Genomic DNA, 18,670 nt, shown 5'->3' on the forward strand with positions numbered 1-18,670 from the left:
ATGGGTGTTACCATACACACTGTAACGAGAGTGATCACTTAAGGTGAGCTATTACCAGCAGGAGAGCGGGCGGCGGGGGGGGGGGGGGGGGGGGGAAACGACCTTTTGTAGTGATAATCAAGGTGGGCCATTTCCAGCAGTTGACAAGAATGTCTGAGGAACACTGGTTATCACAGGGTTACACATACTGCTACCAAGTACAAATACAATCATGAAAAACATCTGTAAGACCCTTATAAGCAATTTGTCAAAATACTTTAAAACATATGTATAAGAAATGAAGACCACATGTTTCATATGAACCAAATGAAACTAGAGCTGTACAGAATGGTTTGCCAGAGATTTGAACAGCTGCGGACATCACCTCTCCTTCTGTCCGGCTTTAAAAGGCATTGTTTTTCCTTTAGGTTGACAGGTGACATTGCAATACTGTCGGTCTTCCTGAAAGAGAGTTTCCCAAAAATACTTCTCTAAAATGCCCTCGAACCCTCTTCCCCTCCCTCAGTGCTCCTTTTGATGGTCATCTGAGGTACCTGACACACACTGCCTATTTACAAAAGATCTCTTCTAATTTACAATCTGTACCAAACCCATCAGATTGTAAAAAGAAACCAGACCCTTACTGAAGTTTACTCCTGCATAAATATCAATTTATGTACCGTACAACACTGTCTGTTTGGTATATGAAGTAGATAAGAGTCCAGTTAACTTCCTGTTACATACAGATCATGTACATACTCACACTATATATCTTCCTTGCTGGTGTCCCAGGTGCAGAGGGATTGGCCTGATTTATCTGAGGCTCCTCAGAGTTTGAAATTTGAACCACTTGTCCCCTCCACAAGGCTGGAAGCTCCTTCTCCCCACTGCAAACATGAGCTGGGTGCTCCACAAGGAGAACCTTCTACAGTTTCCTTACTGTTTTTTGCACTCAGGCAGGTTTCTCCTTGAGTACTTAGGCCACAATTTGATAGTATTATTGGTTTGTAGTAGAACATTTATGTTTCCTCACATAATATTTTTAAAAATGTATCAATGCAAAGCTATGAGAATGTCTATAAAGCACTGGGCTTCCTAGTAAAATCCAAGGGTATGGCAAAATTAGTTTCCTATAGCCCTCTAATTATCAGTCTATACTTTGCTACTCGATTGAGAGCCTCCTGACTCTTCCATTCCATCTTTGGATCTACCCTTGATGATGCAGCAATAGGAGCTGAGGATTTGGGTTTTATTAATCAGTGCTCTCTGGAATTGTGCCAGCACGAAATATTATCAGCCATGCGTTTCAAAGGCTTCAGTGACTTATTTTATGCCAATGTGAAAGCAACAAAGTTTGATTTTATACACCTGAACAATAAAATATTTTAATATTGAATTTCTGAGTATTCCTTATGAAGATACTGTATAAGATTGTATTCAGGCCATTTGAATGAAGGTATACAGTACTTAAATCAGTCTACCATACTTTATAATATGTAATAAATTTAAAACTTTATTTTTTTTCCTTTCAGTTTTACAAAAGTAGCAGGAATGTGAGATCCTTTCTTCAACATCAAGCATGTGCAATCACTAGCAACATTTAATAACAACAACCGGGTGATCACAAGTTAGCTTAAATAGCTCCAAGTATCCCTGAAGAGCTACTGTGTGCTGTGTAAAAGCTGAATAATCCTCGCAGTGTCAGGGGGGTGACTCTTCAGCTGTTCAGGATCATGAGATGATATCCTAGCACTCATAAAACAGCAGATTTAAAACACAAGAACATACATTTAGGTAAAGATCATTGTGACAGTATTGGAAGTAATCCACAAGAATTGTCAACACCCTGGAGGCCAAACTAACATGACTGAGTCAAAGAATTCAAGCTTTTACTCAAAAACAAACAAAAGAATACAGCAAATTCACACTGAATTATGCACGCTAGGAATATGAACATTTTCCTTCACATTTGGCTCATTTTTAAGCTTTTACAAGATAACTGGGAAAAAGGGGCATTTGTTGAGAGCACACTTTCAATTTAAATACATACTGAGTTATTTATATAACAACAGAACTGCAATCTGGGCAAAAGTATTGCTGATCTTTATTGCCTAGTGATTTGCATAAAATAATTTATCACATTTATGAAGGCACATTGATAGAAAAGGAATCATTTCAACGTTTAAAAAAATGATTGTTTTTAATTCATTATAATAAGGGGAGTTGTTTTGGCCCCTGAGTTTAGAAAAATACCATTTGGTTTGCAAGACCTAATAATCTTTGTTTTAAATATTTACATGGTAGTTTCTTCCCATTCAAGTTCCACATCACCTACAACAGAAACAAATACATTAAATTAAACTGCTTTTAAAATGAACATTAAACAATTACTGATAACTCTTAGTATGTATTTGAAAGAATTTCTGTTGAACAATGTAAATAGCTTGAGCAACGACTGATACCAGAATCTGGGTTAAAGGACAGCAGAAAGCCATAACTTTGCACTTATCAAGCTTCTAAGCGCTTGTCAAAGTATGCTTATTAGTATGAACAAATCAATGCACCTGCTAGGAAAAAATAACTTTGGAACAATCTGTATCTACTTACCTTCCATGGCATCCAAAGAGTCCATCTTTTGCAGTGCTGAATAATTTACAAAACATATGGACTGACTGCTTCCCTTGCTTGTCAATAGGTCCAAAACACACTGATGTAAAAAAATATATTGTGCCTGTAAGATGTAAAAGTTAGAGGTTACTTACATGATTTTATGATGGAAAATTTGCTTTTTAATAACAAAATATTTTAAAGTAATATTGAATTAAAACATATAGATGTTCTGAAAGTAATTCTAGTTTAGCAACTTATTCCAACCCTTTGATAATGTCTTATGTCTGACCCAATTTTGATAATTATGAATGATCAATTATTAGTCTATGGGCATGTTAATTACTATGCTCAAATATACAAACATTATTCCAAACATAACTGAAGATAATAGACTGCACCACACCATTCCCTCAAAGCTAGTTATACATTAAAAAAATGCATTCAGCTTGTTTTTCCAACATTTGATTCAGAATGAAGAAGCTGAACCACATACATCAAACACTTCAATGAAGAAACTTTCCTCCCTCCTAGCATGCTGAAAGCCAGCAGGGTGCAGTCAAATCCAAAAAATCCACTAAATTCCATTCACTTGATACGTGGCCTGTTCATGAGGGAAAAAACAAATAGCTTCTAAAGATAGATGCCTGTTGCAGAGGTCATTCTGAGAACCAGCTAAGAAATAAAAATGTTGACTTTCTTGGCTTTTGTGCATTGGGGTAAAACTCTTAATCATTCAAACTGTTTCTAACACATAATGAGAGTTTCATTTAGATGGTTATGTCTCTGGAATCAGTAATTCTCAAGCCACAGATAACTGAAACAATAAACTTTCAGAGCTGCTTCAGTATACAGTAGCAATACATATTGTTTGCATATATCAATCCTGAAATCTTTATTGACATGATAGGGTGCGATTGCTTCAAAATACCCATTGTAGTAAAGCCTTTTTTGGGGAAGATTTCTTGCTCTGTAATGGATCAAATATGAGCAGGCAAATATGAGCTGTGACCTGAGAGACTGAAGTTACTACAACATAAATTGTTTAAATAGTTTGTAGTGTTATGATTTTGAACCCCAAAAGCTATAAAGTCAAAGCAGCTCCCACCTGTATGCACTAAAAATCTTTTTGAAATTCCCACTGGGGCAGGAAAAGGGATGAAGGGGAGCACATGATGTGTCAAAAACCTTTTTGTAGGGTCTTTTCCTGGAAAAAAAATCACTTTCATTAGGGACTAGACTGCATTTTACATACAGTAGAACCTCAGAGTTAAGAACACCAGAGTTGGGAACTGATCGGTCAACCACACACCTCATTTGGAACCAGAAGTATGCAATCAGGCAGTAGCAGAGGGCAAAAAAGCAAATAGAGTACAGTGTTGTGTTAAACATAAACTACTAAAAAAAAGGGGAAGTTTAAAAAAAAGTTTTGACAAGGTAAGGAACTGTTTCTGTGCTTGTTTCATTTAAATTAAGATGGCTAAAAGCAGAATTTTTCTTCTGAATAGTAAAGTTTCAAAGCTATATTAAGACAATGTTCCGTTGTAAACTTTTGAAAGAACAACCATAATGCTTTGTTCAGAATTACAAACATTTCAGCGTTATGAACAACTTCCATTCTCCGTTCGTAACTTTGAGGTTCTACTGTATAGCCCAGAGTAAGGGGCCCTGTGTAGCTGAAACACCCCTGAGGGGTCCACATGGTGGCGTGTAGAGTACAGATGCTGCACACCCAGCTAGCACAGGTATAGATAGCAGTGTAGATGGTGAGCCATGGCTTAGGCAAGTAGTGTAGAGTGCCCTACATTCCTGAATCCGAGGGTATATATCTGTACAGCTCTCTACACGCTCAAGCAGGGGGAAGGCATGTCTGCACTGCTACTTTTAGCAGAGCCTTTCCCTGCAACAATGAAAGACTTGAGCAGTGGGAAAAAGGTTCCAGCAGCCAAGAGCCTTCTCTTCTATCCCCACTGCTGGAGGCTTTCGCTGCTGCATGTATGTACCCACTGTACTGAGTATGGTCACTACAGCATGTAGTGACATGTACCCTACACACCTTCACAAGTGCAGGCAGTTGCAGACAAGGTCTCGGAGAGACACAGTACCTCCCAGAGTGTCTTGGTTGTGCTGGAGGGGAAAAAGGGAGTGATTTTCTACAATCCTTTTTAGGGTACAGCTTACTCCTCAACCAGTACTTTCTAAGCCAACTTTCTAATCGCACAAAACGGAACACCCTTGCCCTGCCCCCTGCTCTGCCCTTGCTCACTCCATTCCCGTCCTGTTGCTCGCTCTCCCCCACCCTCACTCACTTTCACTGGGCTGGGGCAGGGGGTTGGGGTGCAGGAGGGGGTGAGAGCTCCTGCTGGGGGTTCAGGCTCTGGGGTGGGAACAGAAATGAGGGGCTCAGGAGGAGGAAGAGGGCTCTGGGCTGCAGCCAATGGGTTTGGACTGTGGGAGGGGGCTTAGGGCTAGGGCAGGGTGTTCAGATGCAGGAGGGGCTATGGGCTCAAGATGGGAGTGTGGGGTCTGGTGGGGATGAGGGGTTTGGGGTGCAGGAGAGGGCTCAGGGCTGGGGCAGGAGGTTGGGGTGTGGGAGGGAGTGCAGGCTCCAGGAGGCAGTTTGGGTGCAGCAGGGGCTCAGGGCTGGACAAGGGGTTGAAGTGCAGGAGGGTTTTGAGGTACAGGCTCCAGGAGGGAGTTAGGGTATGGGAGGGGGTTCTAAAGTGGGGCAGGAGGTTGGGCTGTGGGAGGGGGTTTGGGGTACAGGCTCTGGCAAGGTGGCGCTTACCTCAGACGGCTCCTGGAAGTGGACAGCATGTCTGGCTCCTAGGCAGAGGGGTTGGGGGGCTCTGTGGGCTGCCTGTGCCTGCAGGCACCACCTCTGCAGCTTCCATTGGCCATGGTTCCCAGCCAATGGGAGCTGCGGAGCCGGTGCTCAGGGCAGGGGCAGCAGGCTGAGCCTCCCTAGCTGCCCCTGCACCTAGGAGCAGAAGGGACATGCCACCTGCTTCCAGGAACTGTGCAGAGACAGGCCAGGCAGGGAGCCTGCCTTAGCCCTGCTGCACCATTGCTTGGACTTTTAATGGCCCCGTCAGCACTCCTGACTGTAGCCGCCAAGATCCCTTTTCGACCGGGCATTCTGGTCTAAAACCGGATGCCTGGCAACCCTATACTGCTGGCTGACACAAAGTGTTGTGTGTAGGGGGGGAACAAGAGAGTTGAGTCATGACCTCACCTAGTCCCTGCCCCTCCCTGGGGATAGTGTCTTATGCACAGCCCCTGCACTCTCCCAGCACCGAGAGCTAAGATTCAGGTAGACGGGCTGGCAAGGAGGGAGTCCCTACTCCCCTTCCTATTTCCCTGCACAGCTATGTTAGGCTTATTCTTAATCTAGCCCTGTACCAGCAGTTCAAAATTGCAACACAATGGTCTGCAAAAGTAAAACAATTTCAATGTTATAAATATGGAAAGGAAGGGTGATATTTATTTTGTTCCTACAATTTAAAGAGAGGGTGATTTTTTATTTTTATTTTTTTAATTGGAGGTGGGAGGGAATTGCTTTTGTCTTGGTACCTTCTCTATGCTGGCAATTTAAAACCCAAATTAGAGACCGTTATGAGGTGTTTTATAATGGAAATGTCAGAATAGCCTATACTGCTAAAACCTTGCTTTGTTTAGGGAAACAATGGATAACCCTCAAAAACTAATAAGAATCAGTTCTGTTTGGATCAGTCTCAATGGTGACATGGAGTATTGCACCTCTTGGTTCTGCAGAACTGTGCTGGAAATGACTTGGAGAAGAACAAGCTCTCCATGACACTGCCAATATTATACCGAAGTAACAATGACAATACTTCCTGCCTTTGATCAGGTTGGAAATAAGTATTAAGAGAACAGCTTCTCGTATTACAGATTCTAGCAGAGGCCAAAAAGTAAGCACAGATGTAAGCAAGAGTGACAAACATATGTTTTTTAAATAAGCCTTGACCTTATCTGTTGTCTTTTTTATTTGTAATGCTCTGGTTCTGTGAGGCCTCCACTGAATGGCCTCCTACTGAGGCTATTTAGATGATTTGATTTGCAATGAAGGATGTAAGACTACCGGTTCCAGTGCTCCTCACCACAGTAAAATCCCAGTGATAGGAGTCCTGTTATTTTCTCACCTAGCTACATGTGCTACATTTAAACCTACCTGTGATGGTCCTCACTCTGGGATTGGTTGGTCAGGTAGTGTCACCTAGTGGTCAGGGTTAAGGCCTGTGACCTGCAGGGGTGTTGTTGGTAGGGGAACCTGGGCCCTCCCACTCCACTGGGCTCTGAACCAGGGTCCTTTGAGGGCTATCAGGGATCTGACAGCCGAGGCTGTTTAAGGCTGCCCTCTCTGGGACTCTTCCCGTCTCCCCTCCTGCAACTGTCCCAAAGTCACGATCTGGGTTAAGGCGGTGTGAAGGGTGCCTGCTCACCACAAGGCACCTTCTGATCACTGTTCCCTCTAAGCTGTGCATGTGTGCATGCACACAGATCCTAAACCCCACGCACATGGCGAAACACGGTGCACACACAAAAAATGGCACAGAAGCACAACAATTTGCACAGAAGAAATTTTTTGCGCACACGGCCTATCAAAAATTAGAGGGAACATTGCTTCTGATGGTGGCGTGCCACATGGTAGCTCTCTTTCTCAGGTGCCACCTGCCTCCACCCACGATATGGCCACCCTCCTGGGCCAGCTCAGTCCTAAGGCTTTCCTCTGCTGCGATAGTCCAAACAAAAAATAAAGGGGATTACCAAAGTCCAGAGATCATATGAGGGGGAGAGGGGAATGCTTCCCTCTCCAGCTGTCTCTATAACAGGTCCTCCTTTCCCTCAGGGAGGGACCTTTGGGCAATTGTCTTAGGGAGAGATTTCCGCCTTCCCTCCATTCTCCTCTGCTGGAGCTGCAGGTCTGCTCTCTTCGCTGGTCTGCTACTGCCACCAAATGAGCTGTTTTCCTGCCTTTTAACTCCTCCTACAGTAGGGAAATTTCCGGTGTGGCGGGGTGGCACTGGTTGGGCCCAGAGCAGCGCCCTTTCCCCTTGTTGGCCAGTGTGGGGTTTGTACACCCCATCATATTACCAAACTGACGTTTGCTAGAGAACAAACAGAACAGAATGGATGTTTTTTCAGCTCCCTACTGCCATCTATTGTAACTAAAGAACTCTACATTCTGATGCCAACAGTTAATAAACAGAATAAAGAAGGGAAAAAATCCCAAATGATAAACAACCAGACAACAATATTTTCCAGGTGACGTTGTACCATAGTCTCAATTTTCAACCTAAGATCCCAAAATCTCAGATGTATAGGTTCAACTGCTAGAAAGGACAGACTAGCTTTACATATCACCTTCATCTCACTTCCCATATTCTCCAATCCAATATGGATAACAGGAATGCTTCCCAAACTGAATAAGCCTCCTTTCGCAGGGCATGTCTACATAAACATTCATTGCACAACAAGCTAGAGGTAAATCTACAGTGCTGCACACTAACTGCCTATGTGGACCCTTCTAGTGAGCATTAAAAGTTCCCTAGTGCACTTTGCTGTACTGCTCTTTCAAACTGTGGTCGGTCAATGCAGACTAGAGAACACCTAGTGCACATCAGCAGGGTCCACATGGACAGTTATTGTGTAGCACACTGTAACTCTGTAGATTAACATCCCAGCTTGCCACAAATTACGTATTTGTATAGACATGCCCACAAATAGCTTTGAAACCCTCAGGCTTGTACTCAGCAGAATGCCAGCATGAGACTTACATCTCAGTATAAAGCGTTGATAAGCTTGTAAGTCACGTCTTAGACAAAGAGGTTCAAATTAATACCACGCTCTCCGCTGGCAAGGAAGAGTATGCGATAAACTGGGAAAAAATCCCAAATGATAAACAACCAGACAACAATATTTTGCTGGGTCAAGCAACTGGGTCAAGAGTGACCTGTCCAAAGGGTCTGAACCTGCACCCATTGAAGTCTGACCCCAACAACAGGAACACACCCCATCTTAGCTCAGTCTAAGACCTGCAGTTCTTACAGCTAAGCACCCTTAATTGTAGCGGCTGAGTTAGATCAAGGATCTCAAACTTCTTCATACTGTGTACTGCATCTTAGTACAGATGTTATCTCATAGCCATTTCCTTTTCCATTCGTGGGTGAAATCCAGACCTTAACGTCAGTGGGAGTTTAGCCACTGACTTCAATGGAACCAGAGTTTCACCTCATGATTATATAACAACTCTGAGGTAACTACAGCAATTGCTTACCGTTTAACTGCTAGAAATAAACAGGAAGAGTCAGCACCATGTTATCAGCCTGGTCTCCAGGGAGTACTGGTGGTTCTCAGACCACAGTTTAAGAGCCTCTGAATTAGATAATACTATTAAACCTACAGGAATTAATACAAGGAGACCCTGGGCACTGCAGCAGGATTACCACTAAATTGGGGCATTAAGGGCAGCTTTAAAGTCCACTAAGGTTCCACGGAAATCAGCATGTACCCAGATCTCTAAGCCTAGGATAGTCCTTTTTCTAGCAGTTCAATTATTTTTCTCTTAAGAACTTATACTCACCTTGCATATGATTGCTAAATAAAAATGTATCTTGTTTTAGGCCCAGAGAAGGCTCTTCAAACACTTATCTTACAAATACTGAAGCGTGCATATAACTTAACTCACTTCTGTAACCTTATTTAAGTCAATTTAAAATAAGTCAGTCAATGGGACTATTGGTATGGGTAAAGTTAAGCACATGTTTACATTTTTGGAGGATGGAGCCCTATATTTGTATAAACTTACTTATCAGAAGAGTTAATAAAGTCAAATATAATAAGATGTTGGCAAATCACTTTGGGTCTAAAAAAATTACCTGAACCTTCACCCAAAATTCAAAATAAACCTTTTCACAAAGTCTGAGAAGGTTTGGTTTACTTTTTAAAAAACATTACCTTTCATCTTTGCACTCCTTGGCTGGGAGACAAAGCGTCTAAAGACCTCAAGAAAGTGTACTGGTATAATGCTTCCAATCCAACCGGGAAGTACTAGAAAACTTACAATAAGACTGATTTTCATAAGTTTCGCTGCTCATTTTTGCAGTACTTCAGAGAACGAAATGATTTCTTAACATAGGATGTATATAAATTCTATATATCTTACCAGGTTCTGTACCATACACATTCTCTCACTTCTCAGCTCAGCTACAAGTCCATAGATGTCCACAAAATCATGATAATTTATATGCTGTGTTAAGTGATCAAGTGCAATATAAACCCCTGTTCTTCCAACCCCTGCGCTGTAAAGAATAAATAAATAATAAATAAATGAAATAAAATATAGTTTATACACTAATTATTTTAATATATATAATTGCAAATCTTCAGTATAGCAGATCCAGTGGCTGGAAGTTGAATCTAGACAAATTCAGACTGAAAATAAGGCTTACATTTTTAATGGTGAGAGTAATTACCCATTGGAACAATTCTGCAAGGGTAGTCGTGGATTCTCCATTACTGACAATTTTAAAATCAAGATTGGATGTCTTTCTAATAGGTATGCTCCAGGAATAATTCTGGGGCAGTTCTATGACCTATGCCTTACAGGAGATAAGACTAGGTAATCACCATGGTCCCACCTGGCCTTTGAATCTATGAATTCAAAACCTCGAAAAATAAATTTATTATGAAAAGAAAATTGGGCCAAAACTAGAACTTTTACCCACCCTCTCACTCTAGTACCCTTATTGGTTGGGATAAAATGGAATCTAGATATGAATTATGACCTGGCTTTGGTTGTGCAAAGCCAAAGCCTGACTCATGAAGTGCAGCTAAATCAAAACTACCCTATTTAGTAAATTATAGGAATGGGAAGGAGCCGAAAAGCTTTTATATGAATCCCGACAAACCTTGCTGGTTTGAATGCAATAAAACTGCAATCACAAGGTTCTGCAAAACTGAAATGTGGTGCATTTCTATTAAAAACTAGACAAAACAAAGAGGACTTCTATACAGTGAATTGCTCTACAAGAAAGAACTTTTGAAAAAAGGTGGGAATGGATAGCTAGGCTGAAGTGGCAAGTCCAACACTCTTGTGGCTAGGGGTATTCTTCTTAATTAAGGGGTCTGAAAATTAACAGGGTTACCTTAAAATCATTCCCACACTCATAAGCGAGAAGTGCAAAAAATGCTGGGCAGGAGTAACATGATCATGTTTCAGAGTAACAGCCGTGTTAGTCTGTATTCGTAAAAAGAAAAGGAGTACTTGTGGCACCTTAGAGACTAACCAGTTTATTTGAGCATGAGCTTTCGTGAGCTACAGCTCACTTCATCGGATGCATAGCATATCGTGGTGCATCCGATGAAGTGAGCTGTAGCTCACGAAAGCTCATGCTCAAATAAACTGGTTAGTCTCTAAGGTGCCACAAGTACTCCTTTTCTTTTTATGATCATGTTTGCTCACCAAGTGTGTGACTGCACTCTGTAAAAGCTGCAACATGTGAGAAGCTCTGCTAAGTGGTATTACAATACATGAATCCTGTGGTTATGAGGACATGTGTTGCTGCTGCAAGGTCCTAGTGACATAAGCAAGGGAACATCCTTAGTATGGGCTGGGGGCCAAATTCTCTGTCCCCTTTGCACCTCTCTGCAGTGCAAAGGGGATGGAATCTGGCCCTATCTCCCATTTGGGGACAACCACCAGCATGGGGGAGTCCTCAGAAGCATAGAGCCAGTGTAGCTACCTTTTACACTAGCCTCTAGTGTAGAGGTTGCGTTGGGAGCAGGGAATAGGAGTATCAGGAAAGCATTATGTTCCAGCAGTGGCCATTTGGTGGATGGTCCCTTGGTGACACTGACAGCTGAAGCAAGTTAGAGCAGTCCCAAAGCATTATAGGCTGAACACAGATGAGGGATGGAGCAGACAATTGAGAGCTGAAACCAAATCGCTCAGTGTCCCCTCACACTGAGCGCACCAGAGAATCTGGAACAGGGTTCTTAGCCTGAATCACTTCAGAATGTGCCCACTGAGTCAGTGGGGACACTAAGAGACCATCTGAAAATGTGGAAAGAACTGTATAAAATGTAGACCATTTTACTGAAGGATTAGCCTTGCTCAGACACTGACTCTTTGAAATGATAGTGTAATGGTGTAGTAGAGAATGAAATCAATCGGAGCTATGAGAGCTGAACTTGTCTCACAACCAGACCACTTATTTAGCTCCCCAACATATAGATTTGGGCATCTATTTTTAGGATCCAAGTTTGAAATCTGGTCTTTGAATGTGAAAGAGATTGTAGATACAACCTTCTATTCCAAGTCTCCATTCTTTGCAGGTTCCCATGTAGTTTCTGTCTTCTGATAATATATGATATGTAGATTTTAAATAAACTTTTCAATACTTCTTCCTTAAAGATAGCTATAATTATGGTAGAAGTCATTACAAAGTCAACATTTGTCAACTGTTACCCCACACATATCTCCTATTTTAAGTAAATAGGAAATCTGAAGTGAACTTTAATGTGCCTGTATGGTAAATACCAGAATAACACTTTCACTGACATCATATCAGTTGGATTGCATGGCGTGGAAGGGAAAGCACAAACTGGTCTTCTACCTCCAGAAAGAGTTGAGGAACATTGCTTGGAAACTTGCCCTGCTGCCAGGGCTATACTGTGAATAAAAGAACAGCCTTTTTACCCCACTGTTTTCAATCTGGCAACTTTCCTGTATACTAATATTCACTTAAATGGTATTATACTTTAAACCAATTTCATGTATGTACTTAATTCTCTGCTTACCTGCAGTGAACAATCATAGGTGTGTTATCATGTGCTCGACTTGCACGGATCAGCTTGACAAAATGGATTAATGGTGCTGTAGTTTCAGGGACCCCATGTTCAGGCCAGGCAGTAAAGTTACACTGACGTACCATCATACAATCCCCATGCTGGCAAGCACAAATCAGATACAAGTTCTGTATTAGAATTTTGAAACAGACCCACATTAGATCTAGAAGTCAACTGCACTGTAACACCTAAGTTTTCCTAGCACATTCTTCTCAATAACCTTACCTAAAGAGGAAAGTTTGAGACTTACAGTGTTGTCAAATGTACTAGCATCAGGAGAAAACTGATTTAATGGGTTTAATGACTGTTGTTTATGGGAAGCTGGCAGTAGTCCACCCATGGGAAAGTGTTAATGACCTCAGCCAATAAGAGACTCAGTAACTCTCCCTTTGACTTTACAAGCCAGATAGGACCTGGGTCCAATTTGCAGATTACAAGCTGAAGTGTCCCCAGGTCTTCTAGTAGCTCAATGAGCAAAGGTGGCTGAAACTCAATCAGAGAAGGTGTTCCATCTGACCCTTCCCTACACTGACTTGCTACTGTCAAGGCAGCCAACTGGTCCAATGCCAATTACTCTTGGCCAGAAAGCAAGTGGAAAGTATGTGAGCGACTACCCCACTATAGCATTATGTATGATAATACATAAAAGCAGCAAGTGACTACTTGACTTCTTAACTACTGTATAATTATTATGCATAAGGACAATTTGGATCTATGTTAGTAAAGTAGGATGCGCTGAGGGGGATTATGGATGCAAAATGTACATGTTGACTTGCATGGAAAAAACCTTAGATAAATAAACAACTCATCCATTTTTGGGTTTAAAACGAAAAGCAAAGTTAAAAGACAAAAATACAGGATACTTAATCGGCATACTGATAAATGGCACAATTTAAGGTGTAATATATTTTAGTGACTGCATACGGAACACTTAGAGAGCATGACTTATGTTTTTTGAAAGCCACATATTGGTTAACAGATATGAATTTGTGTTTTGCCAGCATACATTTCTGGCTGTAGAGTCCCCTTTTACTCTGGTTGCTTCTGTGTTCTGTATTAGCTACAAAACAAACTTATCATATCTCACAATCTTGTTTTTAAATGTTTCATTGCTCTTGTCTTAAATATAAAGGGAAGGGTAAACCCCTTTAAAATCCCTCCTGGCCAGAGGAAAACTCCTCTCACCTGTAAAGGGTTAAGAAGCTAAAGGTAACCTCGCTGGCACCTGACCAAAATGACCAATGAGGAGACAAGATACTTTCAAAAGCTGGGAGGAGGGAGAGAAACAAAGGGTCTGTCTATATGCTGCTTTTGTCGGGGATAGACCAGGAATGGAGTCTTAGAACTTTTAGTAAGTAATCTAGCTAGGTACGTGTTAGATTATGATTTCTTTAAATGGCTGAGAAAAGAATTGTGCTGAATAGAATAACTATTTCTGTCTGTGTATCTTTTTTGTAACTTAAGGTTTTGCCTAGAGGGATTCTCTATGTTTTGAATCTAATTACCCTGTAAGGTATCTACCATCCTGATTTTACAGAGGGGATTTCTTTACTTCTATTTACTCCTATTTCTATTAAAAGTCTTCTTGTAAGAAAACTGAATGCTTTTTCATTGTTCTTAGATCGAAGGGTTTGGGTCTGTGGTCACCTATGCAAATTGGTGAGGCTTTTTATCCAACATTTCCCAGGAAAGGGGGGGTGCAAGTGTTGGGAGGATTGTTCATTGTTCTTAAGATCCAAGGGTCTGGGTCTGTAGTCACCTAGGCAAATTGGTGAGGCTTTTTACCAAACCTTGTCCAGGAAGTGGGGTGCAAGGTTTTGTGAAGTATTTGGGGGGAAAGAGGTTTCCAAACAGCTCTTCCCCAGTAACCAGTATTTGTTTGGTGGTGGTAGCGGCCAATCCAAGGACAAAGGGTGGAATATTTTGTACCTTGGGGAAGTTTTTGACCTAAGCTGGTAAAGATAAGCTTAGGAGGTTTTCATGCAGGTCCCCACATCTGTACCCTAGCGTTCAGGGTGGGGGAGGAACCTTGACAGCTCTGTACTATGTACACAATGTATTCCTAAGAGTTTGATAATTGGGATGTTGCCTACTTGTTTCCACTAGTGTGTGTCAAGAAAAGATTAATGCATCTTTACATTTGGACATGTAGGGTCAGATCCTAGGGTCTGGCAGAATTGCACACTATATATGTCAGTGCTGGAGGTCCAAAGGAGGCATGGTCTTGGTTACCGTAAGCAGGACAGATTCCTGAGCCTAAGTGCTCGTCTGATTTATACTGGTTGCTAACGGTTCCAAAAGCCTGAAACCACAGCTGTGGATCACAACAGCATTGGTGCCTCCAGGCCACTTCTCCTATGCCAGTACAGAAAGTTCAACTGGTAGTAAGACCCCAAGAGCCACTTGTATTGAGGTGAATCTCCCAGGGTTGGTCAGGCCAGCTCTATAGTTCACTACTGCTGCTGATGCAATACAAAGCAGCTGCACTGTTCCAGAGAATCTCGCCCTTGGTTGCTTTATCTGGGAGGGATGCATTAGAAGGGGTTTTTATAATTACTCCCTTCCAGAAAAGATATTGAGATAGTCAGATACAAACTCTTGACTCCCAGCAGACTAGAGACTCAGTACCCCTGATATTCCACTTCCTATCATCTGGGTTTCACATATCAGTTCCATGGGACAGAAACTGGAGACAATTTTCAAAAAGGTCTAAAATCAAGGCCACTATTAAAAATATTCAGAAAAACCAGACAATGCAATGTATACAAATTTGAGATTAAAAGAAGAACTTTTAGGGACAGCTGAGTGGAATGGAACACATTTGATGTTCACTGGGGCTTTAAGAGTATATTTTTATAAAAGCATTTTTCAGTTTTCCCTTACCCTTTCAATTTTTAGATCCCTGATAGTCCAGTCTATGTGAATATCTTCCACTAATTTGGTAATCACTATATCTCCAAACACAGTCACTGGTTTGTTGTCTTCTGGCCAGTATTGGTGACATCTTACCTGCAGTCAGAGGACACTGCTTATTAACAACGAACATCTATAATCCTGATAGAAAGAATATATATAATTTCCAGTTATTGCATGCATTGTTAACTGATATGCCAGTAACTTACCCGTCCTTTTTCAAAACATTGCGTAAGCATCACGAGTGTTTTTGCTCTAGTCTCCCACACCATTCTCCAGAAATCACCCACTGTTCCTGGTAATGGTCCCTGAGTAGCAATAAACTCATTTGGACACAAGTAGCCCTACAATGAAAATATTTAATATATATGGATATACACAAATAAAAAGTGTGCATGTGTATGACTCATAATTATACCTGCAGCCATATCACCAGAGGTTGTGAATTTGTCAGATACACTAAATTAAACAGGGATAGGCCTGGCAAGTTGTTGCATGGGAAACCTCCAAGGAAAGCCTAAGTGATGTGGATAATTCAATAGGTGATATTCCTTCCATTGAGTAAGTCTGTTCTCAGCCACTGCCCAAATATGATAGAGGCCCTGTGCTACTGGAAGTGGCATCTTTTAAAAAGATGTCAAATTGAAGTCATGGCCACTTACAGTAATTAAAAATATGCCAAGGTGACAGCCTATGGCTGTATTACCTTTACTGCAGAGTTTCACCCATGATCCTGGGGCAGCTGTGGCTGGGGGCATGGTTGTGCAGCTCTATTAATGCAAAACTGCTATGAATCCAGAGCTGGTGGGGAGCCCACATAGGTTGCCTTGTCCTCCAATTGATCAGCCCAGGTTCAGAGGTGGCCTTTTTCCTGCCAATGGGTTGGGGGGAACCTCAGCCCTGAAAAGTGATGTTCTAAGTCTCTCTCTGAGAGAGATTCCCTGAGGTCACCCTGTGGGTTTTTCCATGGAAGGGATGATTGTGGTTTCTGTTTTTGTACATAATTCTAAAAACGAATTAAAAGCATGAGAGCAGTTTTTTCAAGCAGAGACTTCAGTACATGTTTCCCCTGGCTATCCTTCCACAGGATGGAACCAGTTTTCTTAAAGGGGCCATTGGTATACCAGAAGCTCTATGTATTATATAAAATTAAAAAAAATAAATGTTACATTACAGAGCTGATAGTCCATCATGGAGTTCTGGTAATTAAACAGAACAAACAGTGCAGAAGTTTATTAGCATCATCAAAACTACTCAATGGAATTACAGCCCTATAATTCACAGCTGCCTGTTATTTATTTGATATATAATATACATAACAGGTGGCGGTGGAAAACTACACTAATCCTCCCTAGTTGAACAGTGAAGTGAGGAGCTATAACTCAGGGATGCAAAGCTCGGAGTTAATTATTTGCTTTCTCCCTTCATGGGTAAACCAGTAAAAATAAAAGTAGCATTCCACTTTCCACTTGTTATATAGTATATACACGGTGTTTCTCTCTCTCTCTCTCTCTGTGTATATATACATACACACATATATATACATACATACACACACACACACTCACTAAGAGTTCTCCCATGTTGGCATTTTTGTTTGCTTCTGAGTAATTCAGGCATAATGCCTTTTGTCACCACTGATAGCATATTGCAGCTGCTAAGGCCACCAATTCTCAGAGCTACAACTTTTCACTTTATATAGATCTCTCTCTCTCTCTCTGTGTACATATATATACACACAGAGAGAGAGGGAGGGAGAGACAGGGCAAAGTTGTAGCTCTGAGAATTGGTGACCTTAGCAGCTGCAATATGCTATCAGTAGTGACAAAAGGCATTATGCCTGCATTAGTCAGAAGCAAGCAAAAATACCTACATGGGAGAACTCTTAGCAGTAGCAATTTCTGTAGCCTTTTTGAAGGTGCTATGTGAGCTTCCCAGCATCAGTTTTTGAGTGCTAGCCAGTGATGGGAAGACCTATCCATCCTCCCCTCTACCCAGATCCCCACCTCAGAGGCCATGAGCCTGGCAAACAGCACTACAGCTGTGTAACAGGATTTGTAACAGGGTGGAAGGTCTTTTCTGCTGTTGACCCACCCTGTTAGGGCTCTATATAAAGTGATGAGTAAGCTTTGCTGACTAGTAGAAAGGAAAGGATGATGTTTAAGACAATGGGTGGGAGTCAGGGCTCAGGAGATCAGTGTTCAATACTCAGCTCTGCTACAGACTTCCTGTATGACCTCTCAGTGCCTTAGTTTCCTGTCTGTAAAATGGAGATAATACTATTTTCTTTCACCTACTCTTTGCTGTCTCGTCTATTTATATGGTAAGACCTGCATGGCACAAATTGTCTCTTATTTTGTTTGCATAGTGTGTAGTGCAATGGGGTTTTGACCTCAGTTGGGGCCACTGTAATAAAAACAATAAATAATTATAATAATCATTGCAACAGGGATAGCTTGATTGTTTTACCAGGATGCACGAAGGGGCATTACCATGGTTCAGGGAAATAAGGGCAGACACAGGGAGATCCTGCAGAAAAGCCTGATAAACAAATAAGTCTGGGGAGAAACGTTCTGCTATTATTACTTGATTTACCAATAAAGCCAGACTCCAGGGAAGGCATTATTTGGAGCAGGGTGGGAATGTCATCTATTCTATTCTGCAGAAGGATTGGAGGAAAGAGACACTGTGCTCTCTCCCCCACATCAACAGAGTATTTTAATGACCTATTTTGTCTATGTTCAAACACATCAGCTTATTCAACTGTATTAAAATATTTTGGTACCAGTTATGTCATTGAACAATCAGCTACTGCGTTGTTGACATTTTTCCTCATCATAATTAGCATGAAATAATAAGGGCCACCATAAAAGCATGTTATCTATTCTTACAGGAATATTTAGTTCAGTTCTATTTATTTTTACATAGCATCTTTTATACAATACCCCAAAATCTTTAACTAAGAAATACAAAATAGCGCCATATCCGGCACCACTGACTTGAATGGGATTTTCACAATTGGCTTCAATGGGAACAGGATGAGATAATTTCCAGAAATGAATTAGCTGACTACAGTTGTTTTACTATTAATAAACACAACCGAACAATAAAAATGCACAAATTAAATTAAATGTTTTAAAACTAATTATGTTCAATGATACACTTGGACACATGAATTCATAGTGCTAGAAGTGACAGTATGGCCACAGCAGCTGCAGTGGATGGAAAAAACATTAGAAGCATGTTCTGATATAAAATATATTCCCTTTTAAGTCACTTTGTAAAAGAAAATAAAAATAGA

At 41.3% G+C, this 18,670-nt stretch overlaps 1 protein-coding gene across 3 annotated transcripts in view; it reads right to left on the bottom strand.

Annotated features, from left to right (window-relative positions):
• Positions 1-1,505: 1,505 nt before the first annotated feature.
• The window catches only part of PTPRQ (protein tyrosine phosphatase receptor type Q), a 212,322-nt gene continuing 195,157 nt past the window's right edge, over positions 1,506-18,670 (bottom strand). For 2 of the 3 annotated variants that reach the window (XM_043547172.1, XM_043547163.1), the window contains 6 exons: positions 15,579-15,713; positions 15,340-15,465; positions 12,409-12,557; positions 9,773-9,908; positions 2,587-2,710; positions 1,506-2,310 (listed from right to left, as the gene is read on the bottom strand). In XM_043547172.1, coding sequence (XP_043403107.1) covers positions 2,273-2,310; positions 2,587-2,710; positions 9,773-9,908; positions 12,409-12,557; positions 15,340-15,465; positions 15,579-15,713 — 708 coding nt within the window. In that variant the 3' untranslated portion in view covers positions 1,506-2,272. Of the gene's footprint in view, positions 2,311-2,586; positions 2,711-9,772; positions 9,909-12,408; positions 12,585-15,339; positions 15,466-15,578; positions 15,714-18,670 lie in introns of all 3 variants that reach the window. The other variant, XM_043547169.1, reaches the window with a different exon arrangement.

Source organism: Chelonia mydas, chromosome 1 (assembly GCF_015237465.2).
Source record: "Chelonia mydas isolate rCheMyd1 chromosome 1, rCheMyd1.pri.v2, whole genome shotgun sequence".
Lineage (NCBI taxonomy): Eukaryota > Metazoa > Chordata > Testudines > Cheloniidae > Chelonia > Chelonia mydas.